Source organism: Gymnogyps californianus, chromosome 1, assembly GCF_018139145.2.
Source record: "Gymnogyps californianus isolate 813 chromosome 1, ASM1813914v2, whole genome shotgun sequence".
Lineage (NCBI taxonomy): Eukaryota > Metazoa > Chordata > Aves > Accipitriformes > Cathartidae > Gymnogyps > Gymnogyps californianus.
In genome coordinates, this window is record NC_059471.1 from 158,482,405 (window position 1) to 158,500,382 (window position 17,978).

At 36.9% G+C, this 17,978-nt stretch overlaps 1 protein-coding gene across 1 annotated transcript in view; it reads left to right on the top strand.

Annotated features, from left to right (window-relative positions):
* Positions 1-17,550, top strand: part of CRY1 (cryptochrome circadian regulator 1) — a 38,320-nt gene extending 20,770 nt beyond the window's left edge. Inside the window, exons 2-14 of the mRNA XM_050915611.1 lie at positions 404-512; positions 4,026-4,168; positions 5,524-5,708; positions 7,077-7,165; positions 7,757-7,897; positions 7,996-8,307; positions 10,788-10,939; positions 11,034-11,236; positions 12,036-12,137; positions 13,325-13,417; positions 14,598-14,669; positions 14,765-14,872; positions 16,880-17,550. Of these exons, the coding sequence (XP_050771568.1) occupies positions 404-512; positions 4,026-4,168; positions 5,524-5,708; positions 7,077-7,165; positions 7,757-7,897; positions 7,996-8,307; positions 10,788-10,939; positions 11,034-11,236; positions 12,036-12,137; positions 13,325-13,417; positions 14,598-14,669; positions 14,765-14,868 (1,705 nt within the window). The 3' untranslated portion in view covers positions 14,869-14,872; positions 16,880-17,550. The remainder of the gene's footprint in view (positions 1-403; positions 513-4,025; positions 4,169-5,523; positions 5,709-7,076; positions 7,166-7,756; positions 7,898-7,995; positions 8,308-10,787; positions 10,940-11,033; positions 11,237-12,035; positions 12,138-13,324; positions 13,418-14,597; positions 14,670-14,764; positions 14,873-16,879) is intronic.
* Positions 17,551-17,978: the final 428 nt, after the last annotated feature.

Consider the following 17,978-nt stretch of genomic DNA (forward strand, 5'->3'; position numbering starts at 1 on the left):
GGATTAAGTTTAGTAGCAGTATGCCAACAGCTGATTGTCTGTTTGTTTGTTGGGTTTTTTCTGTGGTGTGCTTTTTTCTTTTAGAGTGACAAGATGCTTCTGGCTTTAGTCAAGACTTGAGTATGTTTTAGACCATTCCAGAGTTGAATAGTGTTGAGGTGAAAACTTAAATGACAGTGCAGTTTGGTTTTCTGAATTATGTATTGTTGAATATATTATATGGTATTGAACTACTGTAAGTTAAGGGTAATTGGGATGTGAACACGCATGCATCACCAAAATACACACCAAATACTGAAGGTCTGATAATCTTCGTTGGATTGTTCGTCTTAGTTCCCTTTTTGTATTCTAAAATTGTCTGGTATGCCTCAGAAAATAAATGTTTCTTTACAATTCCTTGCAGATTCCTGCTTCAATGTCTTGAGGACCTTGATGCCAATCTACGGAAACTGAATTCACGTTTGTTTGTTATTCGTGGACAGCCAGCAGATGTTTTCCCCAGACTTTTTAAGGTACATGCCACCTTGCAGTTGTTGGTTCTATCCATAAATATGACTGACAAACTAATTTCAATTAGGAATATTTCTTGTAGTATATACTTCAGTGCAAGTTGTTATCCATGCAAATACTGAACTATCCTTGCAGTTTCCCTTTAAGGTTGTTTTTGTTAGATTTGGGTTTTTCCCCTCTAATGTGCATATCACCAACTGAACTGAGTTGCTCTTACACTTACAGTTTTTGGTTTCTTTCTTTCCGGAAGTGGAACTGATTTCTAATGGTTTGCTAAGTGTAGGTACTGTGTATCACTAAATTTTCCTTTCCAGGTTCCTTTTGAAATGATGAAATATAATTCTGTGCACATGAATCCAGGTTCAAAGACTGACCTGTAAAAGCAATGTTTTATTTAGGCCCAATATCGGCTGTGATTGCTTTTTGGCCATTAAAAGTGATTTAATAAGCTTTTTGCCGGTAGTAGGCTTGGTAAAAGCATAGTGCAGGTAAAAAGCAATTTCTAGTCAAAGAAGTTTAAGGCTTTTGTGGGAAAGGATCTTATTATTGAGCAAATTAAAGCTGTGAGGGATTGTTACTGATATGAATTTGTCTTCCATGGATAATAGTGTATTTAAGGTAATAATACTATAATAGGATAGTAAAACTGAACACTTTGCAGATTGATTTTAAAAGTTTTTACAGAATGACTGGATTGAGGTGACTGAGACGAGCAAGACCAGGGGGAGGGGGGGAAATCTGTTTTTCCAAAGAGATCATCTGTTCAAGATTTTTATTTCCAAGTCTTCAACACCAAGCTGAAAACTCAACAAGAACTCACATTTCCGTCTTCATTCTTGTGCTTTAGTTGTGAAATGGTAACTGGATGATACTCTGACTGGTCTTTTCTTGATTTCCCCTCAGTGAAGAATTTCCTGCAGGAGTACTGTGGCATTAGTTGCTGCTTGCAACCCCCCAGATATTCAAGCTTGTTACATCTGCCTGCCAAATTTGATTTGATTGCATTTAAATAGGGGCAAGGATCTTGCTGGTGTGTGTCTTGCCTTCTGGATTTGAGTGACCTGTGACAAGTTTTCTTAAATACTTTAATGGCTACTTTGACAACCCCTGTTTCAGATCTTGCTACTAGGCTGATCTTTCTATGCCTAACAGCATTGGAGTGCCACATTTTCAGGATATTAATTTTAGTGCTGAGAAGGTAATGAAAATACCTTGTCATGTAGATAGTGTACGGCAATCAAAAAAGAATGTTCACACTAGTCTACGACTTCTGGTTCCTCAAATTAGCAAAAAGTGTCTTTATCATATACTTGTCCACTAAGGTGCTTTTTGGGACATCCTCTATCCTCAAACAAATAAGAGGCATTGTTGAAGCTCTGGAGGACTACTTCAACTTTTGGCTGAAGACTACCTGGAACATGCATCTATCTCATATCATTAATCTTGCAGCCTCTTTGGCAGAGCAGTAGCTGTATATCAGGCACTCGCAGTGCAGCGAAGGGCCTGTAACACTGAACCAAGCTTTTCAGGTCATCCTCATTAAATGTCTCAAAGGTGAGCGATGATCCTGACCCTGAAGAACACATGTAGATGTTTTTTGGCTGGGAGAAGATACCTTTAAGTAAATAATGGTAGGAGACAGTGGAACTTCCGTAGAGCCGTGTGTTAGGAGCCCTGTCACAGATGCCAGCATCTGTGGATTTCCTAGGGATGAGTGTGTCACAGCTCTTTCTTGGTAGGGCTCTGCTTTTCACAGGCTGAAGGACAATTCCTTCAAAAGGCAGAGCACTGATCTATCTTTACCCTTGCAAAAGGCCTCAAGGACCGTTAGGCTCTTTCATTTGTGTGTGTGTGTGTATATGTGTGTGTGTATATATATATATGACTGTTTGCTTTCCTCTTTCTAGTCCTTCAGAGCAGCTTTGCGTCCCTTAAGACACTGAATTCAGCATCACATGTTTCAGCAGTACTAGCTAACAGTGCTGCTGATAGCAGCAGTAGGCTGTCATCCTCTGCAGTAGTGCATAGAGAGAATATTTTTACTAGTGGATTTTGCAGGTCTTTGCAAAATTCTTGTAGTTTTTTTGTTTGGTTGGGTGTGTTTTTTCAGTAACTTGAGGATGGTGGTTCCATCTGACTGCAGAGACAGAACTTCTGCTAATAGCAGGCACCCACTTGGCACCTGTTGGTTGACTTGAACCAGTCAAGTTTTGGTTGGTTCTTGCCTCATTCTCTTCAATTTCTCCTGATCTGCTCTGTATCTCTGGCTCTTTGGGACTGGCTTGATAAAGAAAACAGAACTGGAACAATCTCTAATTCTTTAAATGCATCAGTGTTGCTAAAAGCATCCAGCAGTATGTGCAAAGCGATTTGTGTCCATGCTTCTTCTAAGTGCCTAGCTCATGGTGATGTGATCTGGCTGTATTCACATCATGTAGCACTTGTCTCAGAGTTCCTTGGCTCCCTTGGGGACATGGCTCTGGCTCTTGGACACGTTTTTTATGGTTTTCTTTTCAATATGCCAGAGGAAAGAAAGACTTAGAAAAAATATCTGCTGCAACTTGTCAGACAGTGGTTTTACATTATTAAATGGGAAATAAATATTGTATGAGGGTGTAGGAGGTTGCTTGAGGATTCAGGGCCTGCTGGGTCAGTCTTGGCAGACTTATTGGTGGAAGGAGCCAAGCCTTCTTTCAAAGAGCAAGCACGCCTTGGAATCGCCTATCCTGAGGGTTGTACCTGGGCTTCATCTAGGAGAGAGCTAGAGTTCAGAAGTAAAACAGCACCCTAGGTGAACATAGAGTGCCCCTTGTCTCTTTGGTGTAAATCCAGTTCTCTGAAATAGTCTGGCTGGTGTATTTAAATCAACTGATTAAAATTCTGAGGGATTAGAAAGGTATTTCTCTGAGTTTGATTGGCAGGATGGCTTTCTAGGATCATTCTGTGCATACTTCACCTTCCCAATTTCCTACTGTTGCAGAAGCCTTAGCCATTAGTTGATCTCTTTCTTCACTGCTTTTCCCCAACCTGTTACTGTTGGCCTTGGTAACAACATCTGTGACACAAAGGATATTAGACTTGAAGGTGCCCTCTTTTTAGGAGACAGATTTTTTTTTTTTTTAATTGAGAATTTGAAGATTGTCCGTTTTGGTGGGTGAGGGGTAGGGATTTGGAAAAGGGAAGGAAAGTGTGTGGTGTTTGGGTGGGGGGGTGGTGTTGTGTTTTGCACACACTCCCCTGCCCCCCGCCCCGTTCTGCTGTTAAGGTTGACAGGCATGTCATCTTTTTCTTCTGTTGTATGTCTTAAGGTATATGGATACTGAAGTTAGAGCTGAGTTTTCAAAACTTGCACAGAAGTTGTCCCATTACTGTGTGCACCCACAGTAATGGGACAGACAGAGGCTTTTTTATGCCTGTGGTTTTCCATCTTGTCCCTGTACTTCCTGTTCTTCTTTCCCTCACCCTCCTTCAAGCAGCCGAGTTGCTGAAGGACAACACTTTGTTTTTTGTTGCAGGAATGGAATATTGCAAAACTTTCTATTGAATATGATTCTGAACCATTTGGGAAGGAAAGAGATGCAGCAATTAAGAAGCTGGCTAGTGAAGCTGGAGTGGAGGTTATTGTTCGAATTTCCCATACATTATATGACCTCGACAAGTAAGTTACCATTATCTCTGATTTTAAAAAGAAAAAAAAAAAGTATGAATTTTATGTAGTATTTGGTTAGATATTGTGTGCTACTTTTATGCAGAGCACTTTATAGTTAGGAAGACTACAGATTTGTTTTATGTTTCTCTTTTATCCATCCATCCAAATTTTGTTACATACTGAGCAGAACTTTGCAACTCCATAAAATAGTATATAACTGTATGTGAAATACAGTTTTGATTTGGGGTTTCTTTTTAAAATAATGGTCATGTTAATTATCTATCTTTATAATGAAGTTACTCAAACATGCCTGTAACTTCTCCCAAATAAGATTTGTTGTTTAGTTGTTTTGTTAGATTTTGTCCTTATTTCACTTGCTGTACACAAGTTAGCAGAAAGTCCTTTATTTTTCAAGAACTGTTTCCTATCAGTTATGTATCCAATAAGTAATTGGGGATTGTTTGATATCCCTGCGTTGCCTTACTTAATGTCTTGTTTATATTTTTCAACGGATCTATTTAAATGGATTAATATTAGCTCCCTATTATAGAAACATAATCTGCAAACTATTCAAAAGTATGTCTTGGCTTCTCTTAACATTGAGTAATTTATTGTGGTAGATACCCGTTTTATTCTGTTATAAGCCAATGTATGAGAGGCAGCTAGACATATGGGAGGAAAGGGAATTATTTACTGTTTTGAAACCAATACCTGATTTTTCTTTTTAATCCTAAATTGAAAATTCCTTTTCTTCGTCCCCGCCCAAGCACACCCCCACCCCCCATGAACAGTTGGCTCCATCTACCACTTAGGAAAACTTCAAAGAAATAATTTAAAGTTTCTGAGAGTTTAGATATATTTAAGGTGACAAAGCAAAATATGGAAACTATGTGTTTTTACAACAGTTATTGTGTATAAACAACACGTGAATTTTTCCCCATATTAAGACAATTGTAATATTGACTACTGTTCTTGATACCAGAATAGAAAAACAGATTTTTTTTTTTAAATGCAAATAGCATAGTCTTGTAGGTGACTTGGATGTATCTTTATGTAGCTATGATCTCTCACCTGCTTTGCTGATCTGTATTTTCCTTTACCTTGAGCTGTCCATATTCATTACTTACTCCTTCTTGAGGGACTTTCCTCAACCCAGGAGTGAAGAACAATTGACTTGGTTATGAACAGTTAATTTATATGTCTCCCTAGTGGGGAAAAAAGGATGGTATTACCATGTATATCTGATTTTATATAACATGCTAGAGGCAGGTAAGAAGATATTTCTGTGTGTGTATAGGTGTGTATATTTTATTAAAAAAAAAGTTATATACCATTATCTGACATACTACTTTTTTTCAATCCAGAATAATAGAATTAAATGGAGGACAGCCTCCTCTTACATACAAGCGATTCCAGACCCTCATTAGTAGAATGGAACCACTGGAGATGCCAGTAGAGACTATAACCCCAGAAGTAATGGAAAAATGTACTACTCCAGTTTCTGATGACCATGACGAGAAATACGGTGTCCCATCACTTGAAGAGCTAGGTATGATCTAAGATTGCTTTGACACTGTGAAACAAGTAAGATGTCATCTACCACTAAAAGCATAATACTTAAAATGACCACAAGAGAGGTTCTACTTATGGTTAATTGTTAAACTGTTGCTAATTATGACATACAAAAGGAACAAAAAAGGATAATCAACTCTCTAAATTTTAGTTGTTTTCTTTTAAATGGGAGGTCAGATAAATCAGACTATGCTAAGTACTGTTTGGCTTCTTGTAATACAATGTAGCCATTTTCCCATAGTACCAAATAATCATTAAGCTACTAATAGTCTTTGATAACTTCATTTTGTATTAAATGCATTTGGTATCTTTGTGCTTCAGGTCATTAATCTGTCATTTTACAAATTAATTAAAAAAACCCTCGTCTTGCAATGCCAAAAAAAGATACTAATAAGGCAAATAATTATTTTAGAAGCTTCTTGGGGGGGGGAATCTTACGTTTCTGTAAATTTAATTTTAAGAAATAATATTGAGCTATTGTCCTGTGAATCCCCTCCTCTCTTTCCTGTCGTCCCCCCCCCTCGAAATACAAGCAAATGTGGTATGACCTCCAAATTGCTAAAAAAAAGGGTCTGGACAGATTTTGGCTAAGCTCTGGCTGCTCTGTCTAGTCTGTTTGAACTCTCATACAACAGACCTTGCTTTTAAAGCCTTTTTAAGAAGAGAAGATATGACTATACAGTGGTTAAACTATAGGCGGACATGTTATCTCATGCACCTGGTGAACAATCTTGGGGGAGGTGTGGGGGTGTAGAATAAGTCTTGTTACCTTCTTTTCATCTGTCTTTTGTAGCTCAAGTATGTGTTTATCATCAGATTGACAATAATCCCCATCTGTTATTTAAGTCAAGGTTAATGAAACCTAGGAATGTTCTGAAGATAGCACTCATGCTTTTAACTTGATGGAAGAAGCTTTTAGATGTTCTGTAAATTACAATAGCAATTGTTGCTTCTTAGTAGTAATCTAAAAAAAAAAAAAAGTTGTGGTTTTGGGATAGTCCACATATTGCAGAGCTGAAAACTTGAAAATAATTTGAAAAATGATAGAAAGGTCACTTTGTGCAAAAAACAGAAGTGGAATTGAAGTAAGACCATTCAGCATGTAAAATCTGTAATGTAAACTAATGTAAAAGTAACAATTGGATTTTGCTGCAAGTCAGAGGTATTGAATGTGCTTTGATAACACTTGGTTGCATACTGTTTTAAAACCTGTACTTTGCCATGTGTCCAACTTAGGGTATTTCTCAAGATACAATAAAATGTAGTCGAGTATCAATATGCTAGAATTTTGTTGCCCTACAGTATAAGCAAACAAGGAATTTCCTTGTTTCAATTTGTTTTTCAGGTTTTGACACAGATGGTCTGCCTTCTGCAGTATGGCCAGGGGGAGAAACAGAAGCTCTCACACGATTGGAAAGACATTTAGAACGAAAGGTATGTTTCAAATCATTGCAAGTTTGACATATCTGGGAAACGTAGTTGCTCTTTGCAATGAAATGTAAAAGGAATTGGGCAAGTCATTTTAAAAAAAAATCAAAACCACAAACTTGAACTCAAGGCCTCAATATAATGATATAAATCAAGTTGCTGTTTCTTAGTTTTAAAAGGTGATAGCGGGTTGTCTTTAATTTGAATTTTAGAGAGAGTCTGTGACACTATTTACTGAAAAAAGTTTAATTTTTTCTTTGGAGGTAATTTTACTTGAAACATACATTTTATAACTTTGAAGGGGAATTCCTCTAAAAGCTAAAGTATTGCTAGTTGTCTAGGTTCCCTCTCCTTTTAAAAGAAAGGGACAGGTAGTTCTGGAAGACAGTTCATGTCTTCTGCATTGAGATGAATTACCTTCTAGAGATTCTGTGGATTCAAAAGGAACCCCTGGATATTGTAGGTAATGCGATCATCTGTCCAGTGTCTGGATTCAGTTATAAACAGTGTGTGTTTTCTCCCTTTACGTTTTCAAGTTGCTACCTAGCCTGTAGTCTGATATTGCTGTGTGGTTTTTGTTTTGTTTTGTTTTTTAAGGCTTGGGTAGCAAACTTTGAAAGACCACGAATGAATGCAAATTCACTTCTGGCAAGCCCTACAGGGCTTAGTCCCTACCTCCGCTTTGGCTGTTTGTCCTGTCGTCTCTTTTATTTCAAGTTAACGGATCTGTACAAAAAGGTATGATTTCTACATAGTCAGCTACACATTCTTAGATGCTATGATTTTTCCCTACTACTTCTCCTAATAAAATGTTTTCCTTTAATGATGATCTTCAGGTAAAAAAGAACAGCTCCCCTCCCCTCTCCCTCTATGGCCAGCTGTTATGGCGTGAATTTTTCTACACAGCAGCAACTAACAATCCACGGTTTGATAAAATGGAGGGGAATCCTATCTGTGTTCAAATTCCATGGGATAAGAATCCTGAGGCTTTGGCCAAATGGGCAGAAGGCAGGACAGGTTTTCCTTGGATTGATGCAATTATGACGCAGCTTCGTCAAGAAGGTTGGATTCACCATTTAGCGCGGCATGCTGTAGCATGCTTTTTGACTCGAGGTGACCTCTGGATTAGCTGGGAAGAAGGAATGAAGGTATTGTTTCTTATTCTTGAATTTCTTAAAGTGCCTGTTAAAGTTTCAGATAGTCATTCTAGAATTGTTGTTACTGTGTGGTGTAAGTCGAATTTCAAAGCTTAAACTGTGGCCAAAATTAAATCTGTTCTGATAAACCAGTGGTGCTGATATTTTCCCTGTTGCATGCCCCCTTTTATTGGAATACTAGAGTGTTTCTTGCAGTCAGAATAGGTCTGCAATTCTTTTAAATTTGAGATTTCTTCCTAAATCTTGGTAAATAAACATGATTACTCTTGTAATTGAAATTTCTTTCCAGTCATGCTGTGTGAACAGGTTCTGTCACATCTCGCATTTGCTTCCCTGTGAAGGGAAAACACCATGGCAATTAGAGGGAGAAAACTAAAAGCTGAGAATGTCCTTTCAGCAATTTCTGTCCCTTTGCCCAATGTTAGAAGTGTGAGTATGGGCAACATGATTTGGCTGAAGTTTCAATGCAATTAATTTCTATGCAAGTATCCAAGAGATGCTGAAGTTCAAATTACAACAAATTACAAATGTCAGTCTTTTGAAGAAAAGAATGGAATAATTTAAACTCAGCCTTTGAATCAGTTTTACATTTTTAGAAGGGTAGCACATCTTTTACTGAGCAATAATAATCAGTTTAAAATACTTTTTTATTTTTGAAATATAAAAAAAGAATTTACTTGCCATCAGGATTGTGACCTCATATTTATATATGTATATAATCTTACAAAATTTCACCTTTCTTAACAAATCGGTTTTAAGCAAACACCTTTCATTTTAAAAAAAAAATTGTCTTGGTTACAAAACAACATAAGCTGCTTTAGGAATTTTCCTTTTGCAGTTCATAGATAAAGACATCGAAGATGCACATACATAGGTAACTCAGCCAAACAACAAAGCTGTATATTACAGGTAAACGCCAACTTGTTCTTACTTTTGAAATAATACAGATATATGGAGGGCCCAGACTTGTGCAGTGGAAGGATGTTTAATTCATACGTCCGCAGCCAGCAAAAGTTAATCTGGCCTTCCAAGGTGATGTTATTTCCAAAGTCTTATTACATGGCAGCACCTAGTGGAACAGTTGTGTGCTAACACTTAATTTTCATCTAAAGATCTTGTTACATTATTAGTCACTTTCTATTTAAAGCATTTCAAGATAAATCTTACTTTTTCAAAACAAACTTTTTTTTTCCAAACAGTTGCAGATATTTAGACAAAGATAATTTTGTAATACTTATTCAGTGTGTACTGTAGAATGAATGCCTTATTGAATATATGGAGAGAGAGAGAGATATTGTTTAATGGTATTACCTTATTTAGACTTTATATTGGAATATTAGTTGAAGTTGGGTGGTGGTAGTAAGATGTTAAGTTTTAGTGTCTTAGCATGAAGAAAGATGATGGTTTCTTTGGAACATTTGGAGACAATGCAAGTTTGAAAGGAAAATCAGAACTTGCAAAAATATGTATTAAATAAGTATCTGTTTTGAAAACTACTTCTCAGTGCACTCTTTTTATAAAAGGTGCTTGAACGTTCACCTTCAAAGAATAAGGCTTCTCTTTATTTCTTGTTAGCCTGTATTGCTAGTGATCTGACTGAGCAGAGAAACTTCTTTTTATTCAAGTTAGTATTGTCTGTGTTAATAATTAAAAAACAATCAATGCTGGAAACTTGAATGTTTCACAACTATTGAGCTCCAGATTTAAAGTAAAATCCTCATAAATCTTCAACTTCCTCTTGGGTTATTTTTAATATAATAGGGGTAGCAATTACCAGAGAAGACTCTTTTTGTCTTCAGACCAGAGTTCATTATCTGTCCCACCATTCTTCAGCATGCTTGGTGGTTCATATACCTCCAGGAATTTAAGTGTGCATCCTCAAAACTGTGACTTACTAGATTAACTATTGGCCTTCAAGAATACAACTTCTGAATGTGCTACCCTGAAACTCTTGAATTCTACTCTTGGGACTCCTCGCATAGTGAAAGGTGCTGCGCAAGTTGAGGTATTCGGACTGACAATTTGAGTTTGAAATGTGCTTTGTATGTTCCCTGTTTTCTGGAAGTTTGCAAAGCTTACTCAGTTGTAATGTGATGATGCAGCTCTTCTGAGAGCTGTAAATGCCAGTTGCAAGCAGTCAGGCTCCAGCCATCCTTTGGGGATTTATGTTTTTAAGGATGTGTTTATGCAAGAATGTGTAACTTTCTGGTTGTAGCTTTGAGATGTCTACAAGGTTTTTTACAGGGTAAAAGCCAAACAGGCTATCACACTTTTGTTTGTGAGTGGCATTTAAGTAAGTATTTGCAATTGCCTACTGAGCATTGTGCGCATGTTGCCAGGTAAGAAGGGGTGTTGCTACATTGAAGAGCTGTTTCCTCTGCTGAAATCAGAAATTCAGAACAATTCCTGAAAAAGTAGGTGTCTCGAAGGTGTACCGTGTTCAGACTGACTTGTTGCTCTAATTTCTTAAGGTCTTTGAAGAGCTCTTACTTGATGCAGATTGGAGTGTGAATGCTGGAAGCTGGATGTGGCTGTCCTGTAGTTCCTTCTTTCAGCAGTTTTTTCACTGCTACTGTCCAGTGGGTTTTGGCAGAAGAACTGACCCAAACGGGGATTATATCAGGTAACTCACAATCCAGAAATTGCAGCAGTTCATGGATGTTGCTTAAACTGTCAACTGGCTTTATACTTAAAATGACCTTTTATTTTTTTTCAAGACGTTATTTGCCAGTGCTTAGAGGTTTCCCTGCAAAATACATCTATGATCCTTGGAATGCCCCAGAGAGCGTCCAGAAGGCTGCAAAATGTATTATAGGAGTTAATTATCCCAAACCAATGGTAAATCATGCAGAGGCAAGCCGTCTGAATATTGAGAGGATGAAACAAATCTACCAGCAGCTTTCACGATACAGAGGACTGGGTATGGTTATAGGCTATTGGCTTTATTTATTTGAAAAATTCTCTCACCTTTTAGCAATTAATAATTTTGTCCTATAGGAGTGGTAATCAGGTGTGAGCTCAGTGTGGTGACCAGGGCTGTGTATCCAAATAAATGAAAATATTAGATCTAACCAAGAAAGGGAAGAAAGAGTTTGAGTGGAGTGCCTCTTTCCAAATCTTACCCAGAAATTTTTTTCTGTGGGTTTTTGGAAATTTTTTGGTTAAACTGGGTCTTCTGTGTGTTCTGATACTCTTGTACAGATAGGTTTTAATACCAGTGATTGGAAAATTAATGTGGTTCGTAACTTCAGCCATACTGTATTTGCATTTGCAAATGCTGTTGCTTGAATAGAGATCAACGCAACCTCTGGTAGCATTCTTCCTAGTTAGGAAAGACCGTCCCCTTTGCTCCGAGAGGTAAACCACATGCACTTGTATTGCTCAGGTAGGTGTAAGCAGTCAGTATGTTCAGATGTTGGATATTGAATCAGGATGCACTGCACTTCCACGCAACATAGTGAATACGTGTAACTAATGAATATTGTAAAAGTTATGCAGAATATTATGTAGAAAATGCCTGTTAAGTAATTGCCAAGTAATTTTAGTTCACAAGGTCCCAGAAGTAGGCAAGATAGAGAGACGTTCTCCTGTTATAAAGGTAAACCACTCAGGGTGAGGGTGGAGAATTGGCTGTCATGAGGAAAAAAGCATGCTACACTTAATCTCTTTTTTTTTTTCCTATCTTTCTTCATGGCTATATATTTTATTTCGTTGCTTAGGTCTTCTTGCAACAGTGCCTTCTAATCCAAATGGAAATGGAAATGGTGGCCTAATGGGCTATTCACCAGGAGAAAGCATTTCTGGCTGTGGTAGTACAGGAGGTCAGTCAAATTCTTTCAATACATAGAATTATTGGAACTGAACCGCACAAACTTCTTTTATAAAGGGCATTATGTATTATAAGAAAGAACTATTTTCACAAGACAGTTTTCAGTGCAAGTCACAAACATTTTCAAATTTATTCAGTAAGTTTGGTAGTGTTTGTATATAGACATCTTTTAGCTTTTTTTAATCTCAAACATGTAAGAATTTTTTAACCTGTTTTTTTTCCCCCCTGAAAATTACTTAGTAACATGTATCGGTCAGTTTGATTTCAAAAGCATTTGAATGTGATTTTCTTCTATAAGTCTACAAGCATCCTGATATTTGTAATAAGGAGTGGTTTGTGAATTTGCAAGTCAGAACTGTTAATTTGTAAAGTTTTCTAATGCTAGCATTAGATTGCTTACTGGAATTTAAATCTACCATAATGTCAGCAACAGTATGGTGGACACCGTCTGAAAGAACTTAATATAGAATTTATACAGTTTTGATGAAAATTACTTTAGACTATTAACATTCTTATTGTAACATAAAGACTAGCATTAACTAGTTACTAAGAAAAAATAAAAAATAAGAACAGTATTAACACTATAAATTGATGGTGCATCAACATCTTGAATACTATGTACACCTTGGACTCTTCGTTGTAAAAGGATACAGCAGAACTGGAAATTTACTGGTTTTGTGTTCTCCTTAGGCTTTAGTCAAGGTTAAAAGCAGATTGCGGAGGAAGATGGACCTTATTGTTCTCAGCCAGTACAGTTCCTCTCGAAGAATTGAAGTCTAGACTGCTTAAAGCTGGGTGCTTGAGCTTTTATTTCTTTTAAGTTCAGAGATGTAGAAGACAGGAAGGGCTTAGTTTAAAAAATTAACATTATGTGTACTCTTTTCTCCTTAAAATGTGTACATATATACTTAAATGCATACATGTACTTACACTTTTCACATCAGAATTGTATCCATTTTGTAGGAGGTTACTGTATATTCATCTGAATTTGCAAGTGTGAATTTGGAAAGATGAAAGTGTTAAAGCTTTGGACCTGTTCTGAGGTGGTTTGGAAAAAAAAAACCCAAAAGCCACAATCAAAGTCTACCTCTTGAAGAGGGGAAAAAAACCCCAACATTTTAAATTCCAGAACTGGAATTGTATCTTCTGTTATGTTTAAGTCTTTTTCTGCTTCTCCAGGAGCTCAGCTGGGAACTGGTGATGGTCATACAGTTGTTCAGCCATGTGCCCTGGGAGACTCTCATACAGGAGCAAGTGGAATTCAGCAGCAAGGTATTAGGGCAGTGCCTGTCTGTACAGGATCTCCAAATACTTGCAACTATGGAAAAACAGACAAAACATCAAAATAACATGGATAGTTTTTTTTTTTTGTGACAGCTGCTGTCTACAACTTGAACTGGCCTTGTTTCTGTTCTTGAAACATAAAAATTATTTCTTAGAGTGAACTTGCTTGTCTTGTCCCTTTTATCTCTAAAATGCTCATCTAGAACAATATTTGTATGTTTTGAGTGGGAGGGATCACAAGTGTGACTAAACAAAAATTAATAAACATTATCCTAGGTTACTTTAAATGAAAGATACTGGAAGAAAGAAGTTCACTTTGTGTATTTGATAGCAAAATTTGTGTGTTGTCTTTTCCCTGATTTCACTACCACTCTTTCCATATATAATCAATTTCCACAGATTTGTGTGGATATTCTCATATTGTGGAGGCAAATTTTTGTTACTTTAACTGTACAGAAACTTAAGCTGTGGTTTGTGAGAGATCAAGGTTGCAATCAAATTTAGCACAACTGTTTCTTTCTTTGCAGTCTTAACAGAGATTGTATGTTTACTGATCATGAAAGACTGTAATCTGTGTTTCGTTTAAGCACCTAGAACGTAACCGGAACACCACAACAGTTCAGAATAAGAAACCTTGCAACTGCTGTTTCTAATTTGCACTATTTTTATGCAGGGCGCTCAGTGTCAAGGTTGCTGGTGGATAGTTTATGTGAACCAGAAAATAGTTTGCATCTTGAAGTTACTTGCATGTGGTTTTTTTTCCACAGCTTAGTTATGCTAAGGATTTGCTAGTATTGCTATAACAGAATAATAAAAAGGATGAGGAGACTTGGCAGAACAAATGTTAAAATTTATAACAAGTTAGAATTAAAGTGTTTGGATATATAAACATTCTGCTTGTTGCAAGTATAATGCATAAATATGTACGCACTTAGTATTGTTCACTGTGCATGTATAAGTGCATATATATTTAACTGCTGTAGACTGCCATGAGGTGCTTTTTTTTTTTTAAGAACTCTTCTGCATTCAGGGTGGTTTCTGGCAGGATTTTTCTTGATGATGGAAAATAAATCAATTGGCTCCTTTTTGTTGTAAAGAATGTAATTGTACACTTGCTTGCAGTTCTAAATTTTATGTATTGTAATAAATATCTACTGTATCTGAACAGGTTACTGTCAAGCAAGTAGTATCTTACACTATGCTCATGGAGACAATCAGCAATCACACTTATTGCAAGCAGGTAACTTAAAGAACAACAAAAAACCCGAAACGCTTTTCCTGAATATATAAAGGTGCAATAGAGTCTTAACGTAAATACTGGTTTTAAATTATCAGGAAGAACGGCCCTTGGTACTGGCATTAGTGCAGGGAAACGCCCAAATCCAGAAGAAGAAACTCAGAGCGTTGGACCAAAAGTCCAGCGACAGAGCACAAATTAAACTGGTAAGATCTGAGACACCTTAAAGTTACCCTGTTAATGAGTAAATTCCTGTACAGATTTTTGTCTATGATAACATTGCTATGACTGGAACGTAAAGGATCCTAAATTATTGCTGTAAATATTTCATTTCCAGGTACTGTACAAACAATACAAAATCCTGGCTCTAGAGAATTTACGAAGTATGAGATAAGAAGTAGTTATAAAAATAGAACCAGACCAAAGGTTATCAGACACAGATCGAGGTGCTAATGAAAGGGAGATGGATAAACTGTGGTTTCACTTACATTAGCAGAGCTGCTTATGTAGCTTCAGTTACTCTCCGCTCCTGCATCTCACCTTAAGTCGTGCCAGCAGCACTGTCTGTGTGAATGTACGGTGACCTGAATCAGAAGACTAACACAACTTGAAAGGAAAGGCTCAGGGCCTGGATTAGTGTTTTAGACATACAAGTGGACTAAGCAGAACATGTTTTAGAGAGAGACTGCAGAAAACCTGCAAAATGCTGATGTAGTTACTGCATGTAAAGATGTAGGGACAAGAAAGATTTGAGGACTTGAGCATTTGTCATTGGTCTGTAACCTAAGCAGGATGCTCAGATTGCCAAAGTTTGCCAAGAAAAGCTGTGGTGAAAAGTACTTGAATTTGGAGGAGGCAGCATTGCTAGATAGATATATGTGAACAGGTGTGAAGATGTGTAGAGAGAAGCAGTAAATTGAAGAAAGTTTGGTATGTGTGATATCATCAACATAGAGAAGGTAACTGGATTCTGTGTTTTGGATAAAGTTACTTAGGAACAGGATAGAGAAAAGAGAAGGCCAAAGATGTTATACCCCATCCCCCAGTGAGCTTGATTTGAGAGGAATAAGGAAGATGACCTGGAAGACAAGTTAGAGTAATTACTTAGGAAAGCTAAAGAATGGAGGGCTGTCTGAAACAAGAGGGGACAAGATTTCAAGACTAGGAGTGTGGCTGCATAGATTAAAGGTGATTGAGATGTCATTCCATCCTTACCTTTTACAAAAAACAAGAGTTGGTCATTATGGAGTTTGAAGAATAAGTAATAATAGCACATAGGCGAGATAATAGCACATGGAGAGACTTTGGTGGAATTGGAAGATATGGATTCTATACAGCAAGTACAGAAGATGCATTCAGCATCTCTAGAGATAAAAAGGGAAATTCAATCCACTTCATTTGGATTTGACAGCAAGATCTAATTTTGCTTACGGTTATGTGGTGTCAGCACTTTGACAAAGTTATTGTGGTGCATTATGAACAATTGTGTTGTACTGATTTGATTCAGTGAAGAACCACAGCATTGTTTCCATAATGCCTGTCACTTGAAGTGAGCTGAGACCTTAGCGACTGATCCATCTGCTGTTTTCTCACATGCTGGAAGCACTGTAAACTGTGCTTTTGTGTTCTCAAGCTGATTTCTGGTACTCAGATGGGCCTGAGTGGAACATAATTCCTGGAGAGTCCATGTTTCAGTAGCTATCTAATCCTTAGTATCTGTAGATTCATTCAGCATCCATGTTTTGTATTGCAGAATTCCTTAGATGCTTGTGTCTGTAGAAGTGCCTGCAGAGCGAATGTCTCGTTCCTGTCTAAGCTCTTTTTCAATTGAGAGACAGGTTGGAGGGGTTCCTAGTTTGGCAGAGAAGACTGATTTTGTTAGGTGTGTTCAAAGCATGCTGCAAAAGCACTATAGTCAAACAAAAACCAGCCAAGATCATACTCAAAAAGACTGCTGGCAAAAGGATGTGTGCCTTCTGAATAGCACTAAAGTACAGAGGTGGTTGGGTTTCTCTTTTATTTTTGTTTTGTTCCCCTTTTAGCCTCTAAGAAGTAAGAAATAAGAATTCTGAGTATTTGGGCCAATGCAAATGGGGACAGGGCTTCCTGCACTGAGAAGGGGGGAAAGAATATTGGTCCCTTGAATTATTTCTGCCTTCTTCAAAGACTCATGACAAACTGCTTAAGAATAATTTTTTTCTTTTTTCTTGCAGCATTATTAGAAGAGAAGATACCACTCAAAGAACACACAGGACAAAATTCCTGCTACTCTGTATTGGAACTAAAGTGTTGTGAGAGTACATGTACTAAAATGACATACTTTTTCGTAAATTATTTTCAATTGTTCTCAGTTGTTGTAAACAAGTCCAATTTTTGGAATGCATTATTTCTAACTGGCATTTCTATGGTTTTTAACTTTTTAATGACTCTTTCACAAAGGGCAAATTGAGTTTTGTATATAAAGTATTTGGTGAAGAATTTGCTAATTTACTGTAAATATAAACATTCATGATTAGCGATAGACCCATCGATATATTTTTGATAATCTTTCATGTATATGGTAGTAGGAAAAGCTGTAGTGATGTTCTGTAAAATGGATGGACGTAGAAGGTTTTGAAGTTTTCAAATTGTTATTATTTTTAGATTCCAGAACTTGACCTCTGTATGATCAACTTCATATTTTCATAATGTAAGTGCTTAGGACTATGTTTAATCAAATACAGTAGAGTTGTAACCTTTATTAATCGCATCTGTATATAAGTCATATGCCAATTTTTTGTCGAGTTGTAAAATTTTCATGTGTATGTCCAGTCCTTGTATTTCCCAGTTGCCTTGTTCGGTAATGACATACCTTGTTAATAAAAGAAAATTGTATATATAGATATATATGTCTCTTGTGTACACTATTGCTCTGGTATGTATTTCCACACAAAACTGTTTCAGGAAAAAGGAAGGGAAATCTAATTTTTAGACTTAATCTGGAAGCCATGAACAGCGAACTATATTACCTTTCACTTCAAGTTTCATGGTACTGAAGCAAAACACTATCCAAATTACTCAGGCCTTTTTGTTGAAATTGCGTGCATGTATGTATTCTTACCATTAAATGTCTTTCACCAATGTATTTACTAAGTGTTTCTTCAAAATCTAGGTTGGTTGTTGTTTTTTTTTTTTGCTATAATTGCAATTTGCTTGATAGCCTGGTAGTCTTTCCTGCAATGCAGCTAATTTGCTGCTCTTTGAGGATGTTGATTTCTAAAAACACATGGGTTTGACTACTCAGTCAATACTGTCTCAAATGTTTAGAGAAGT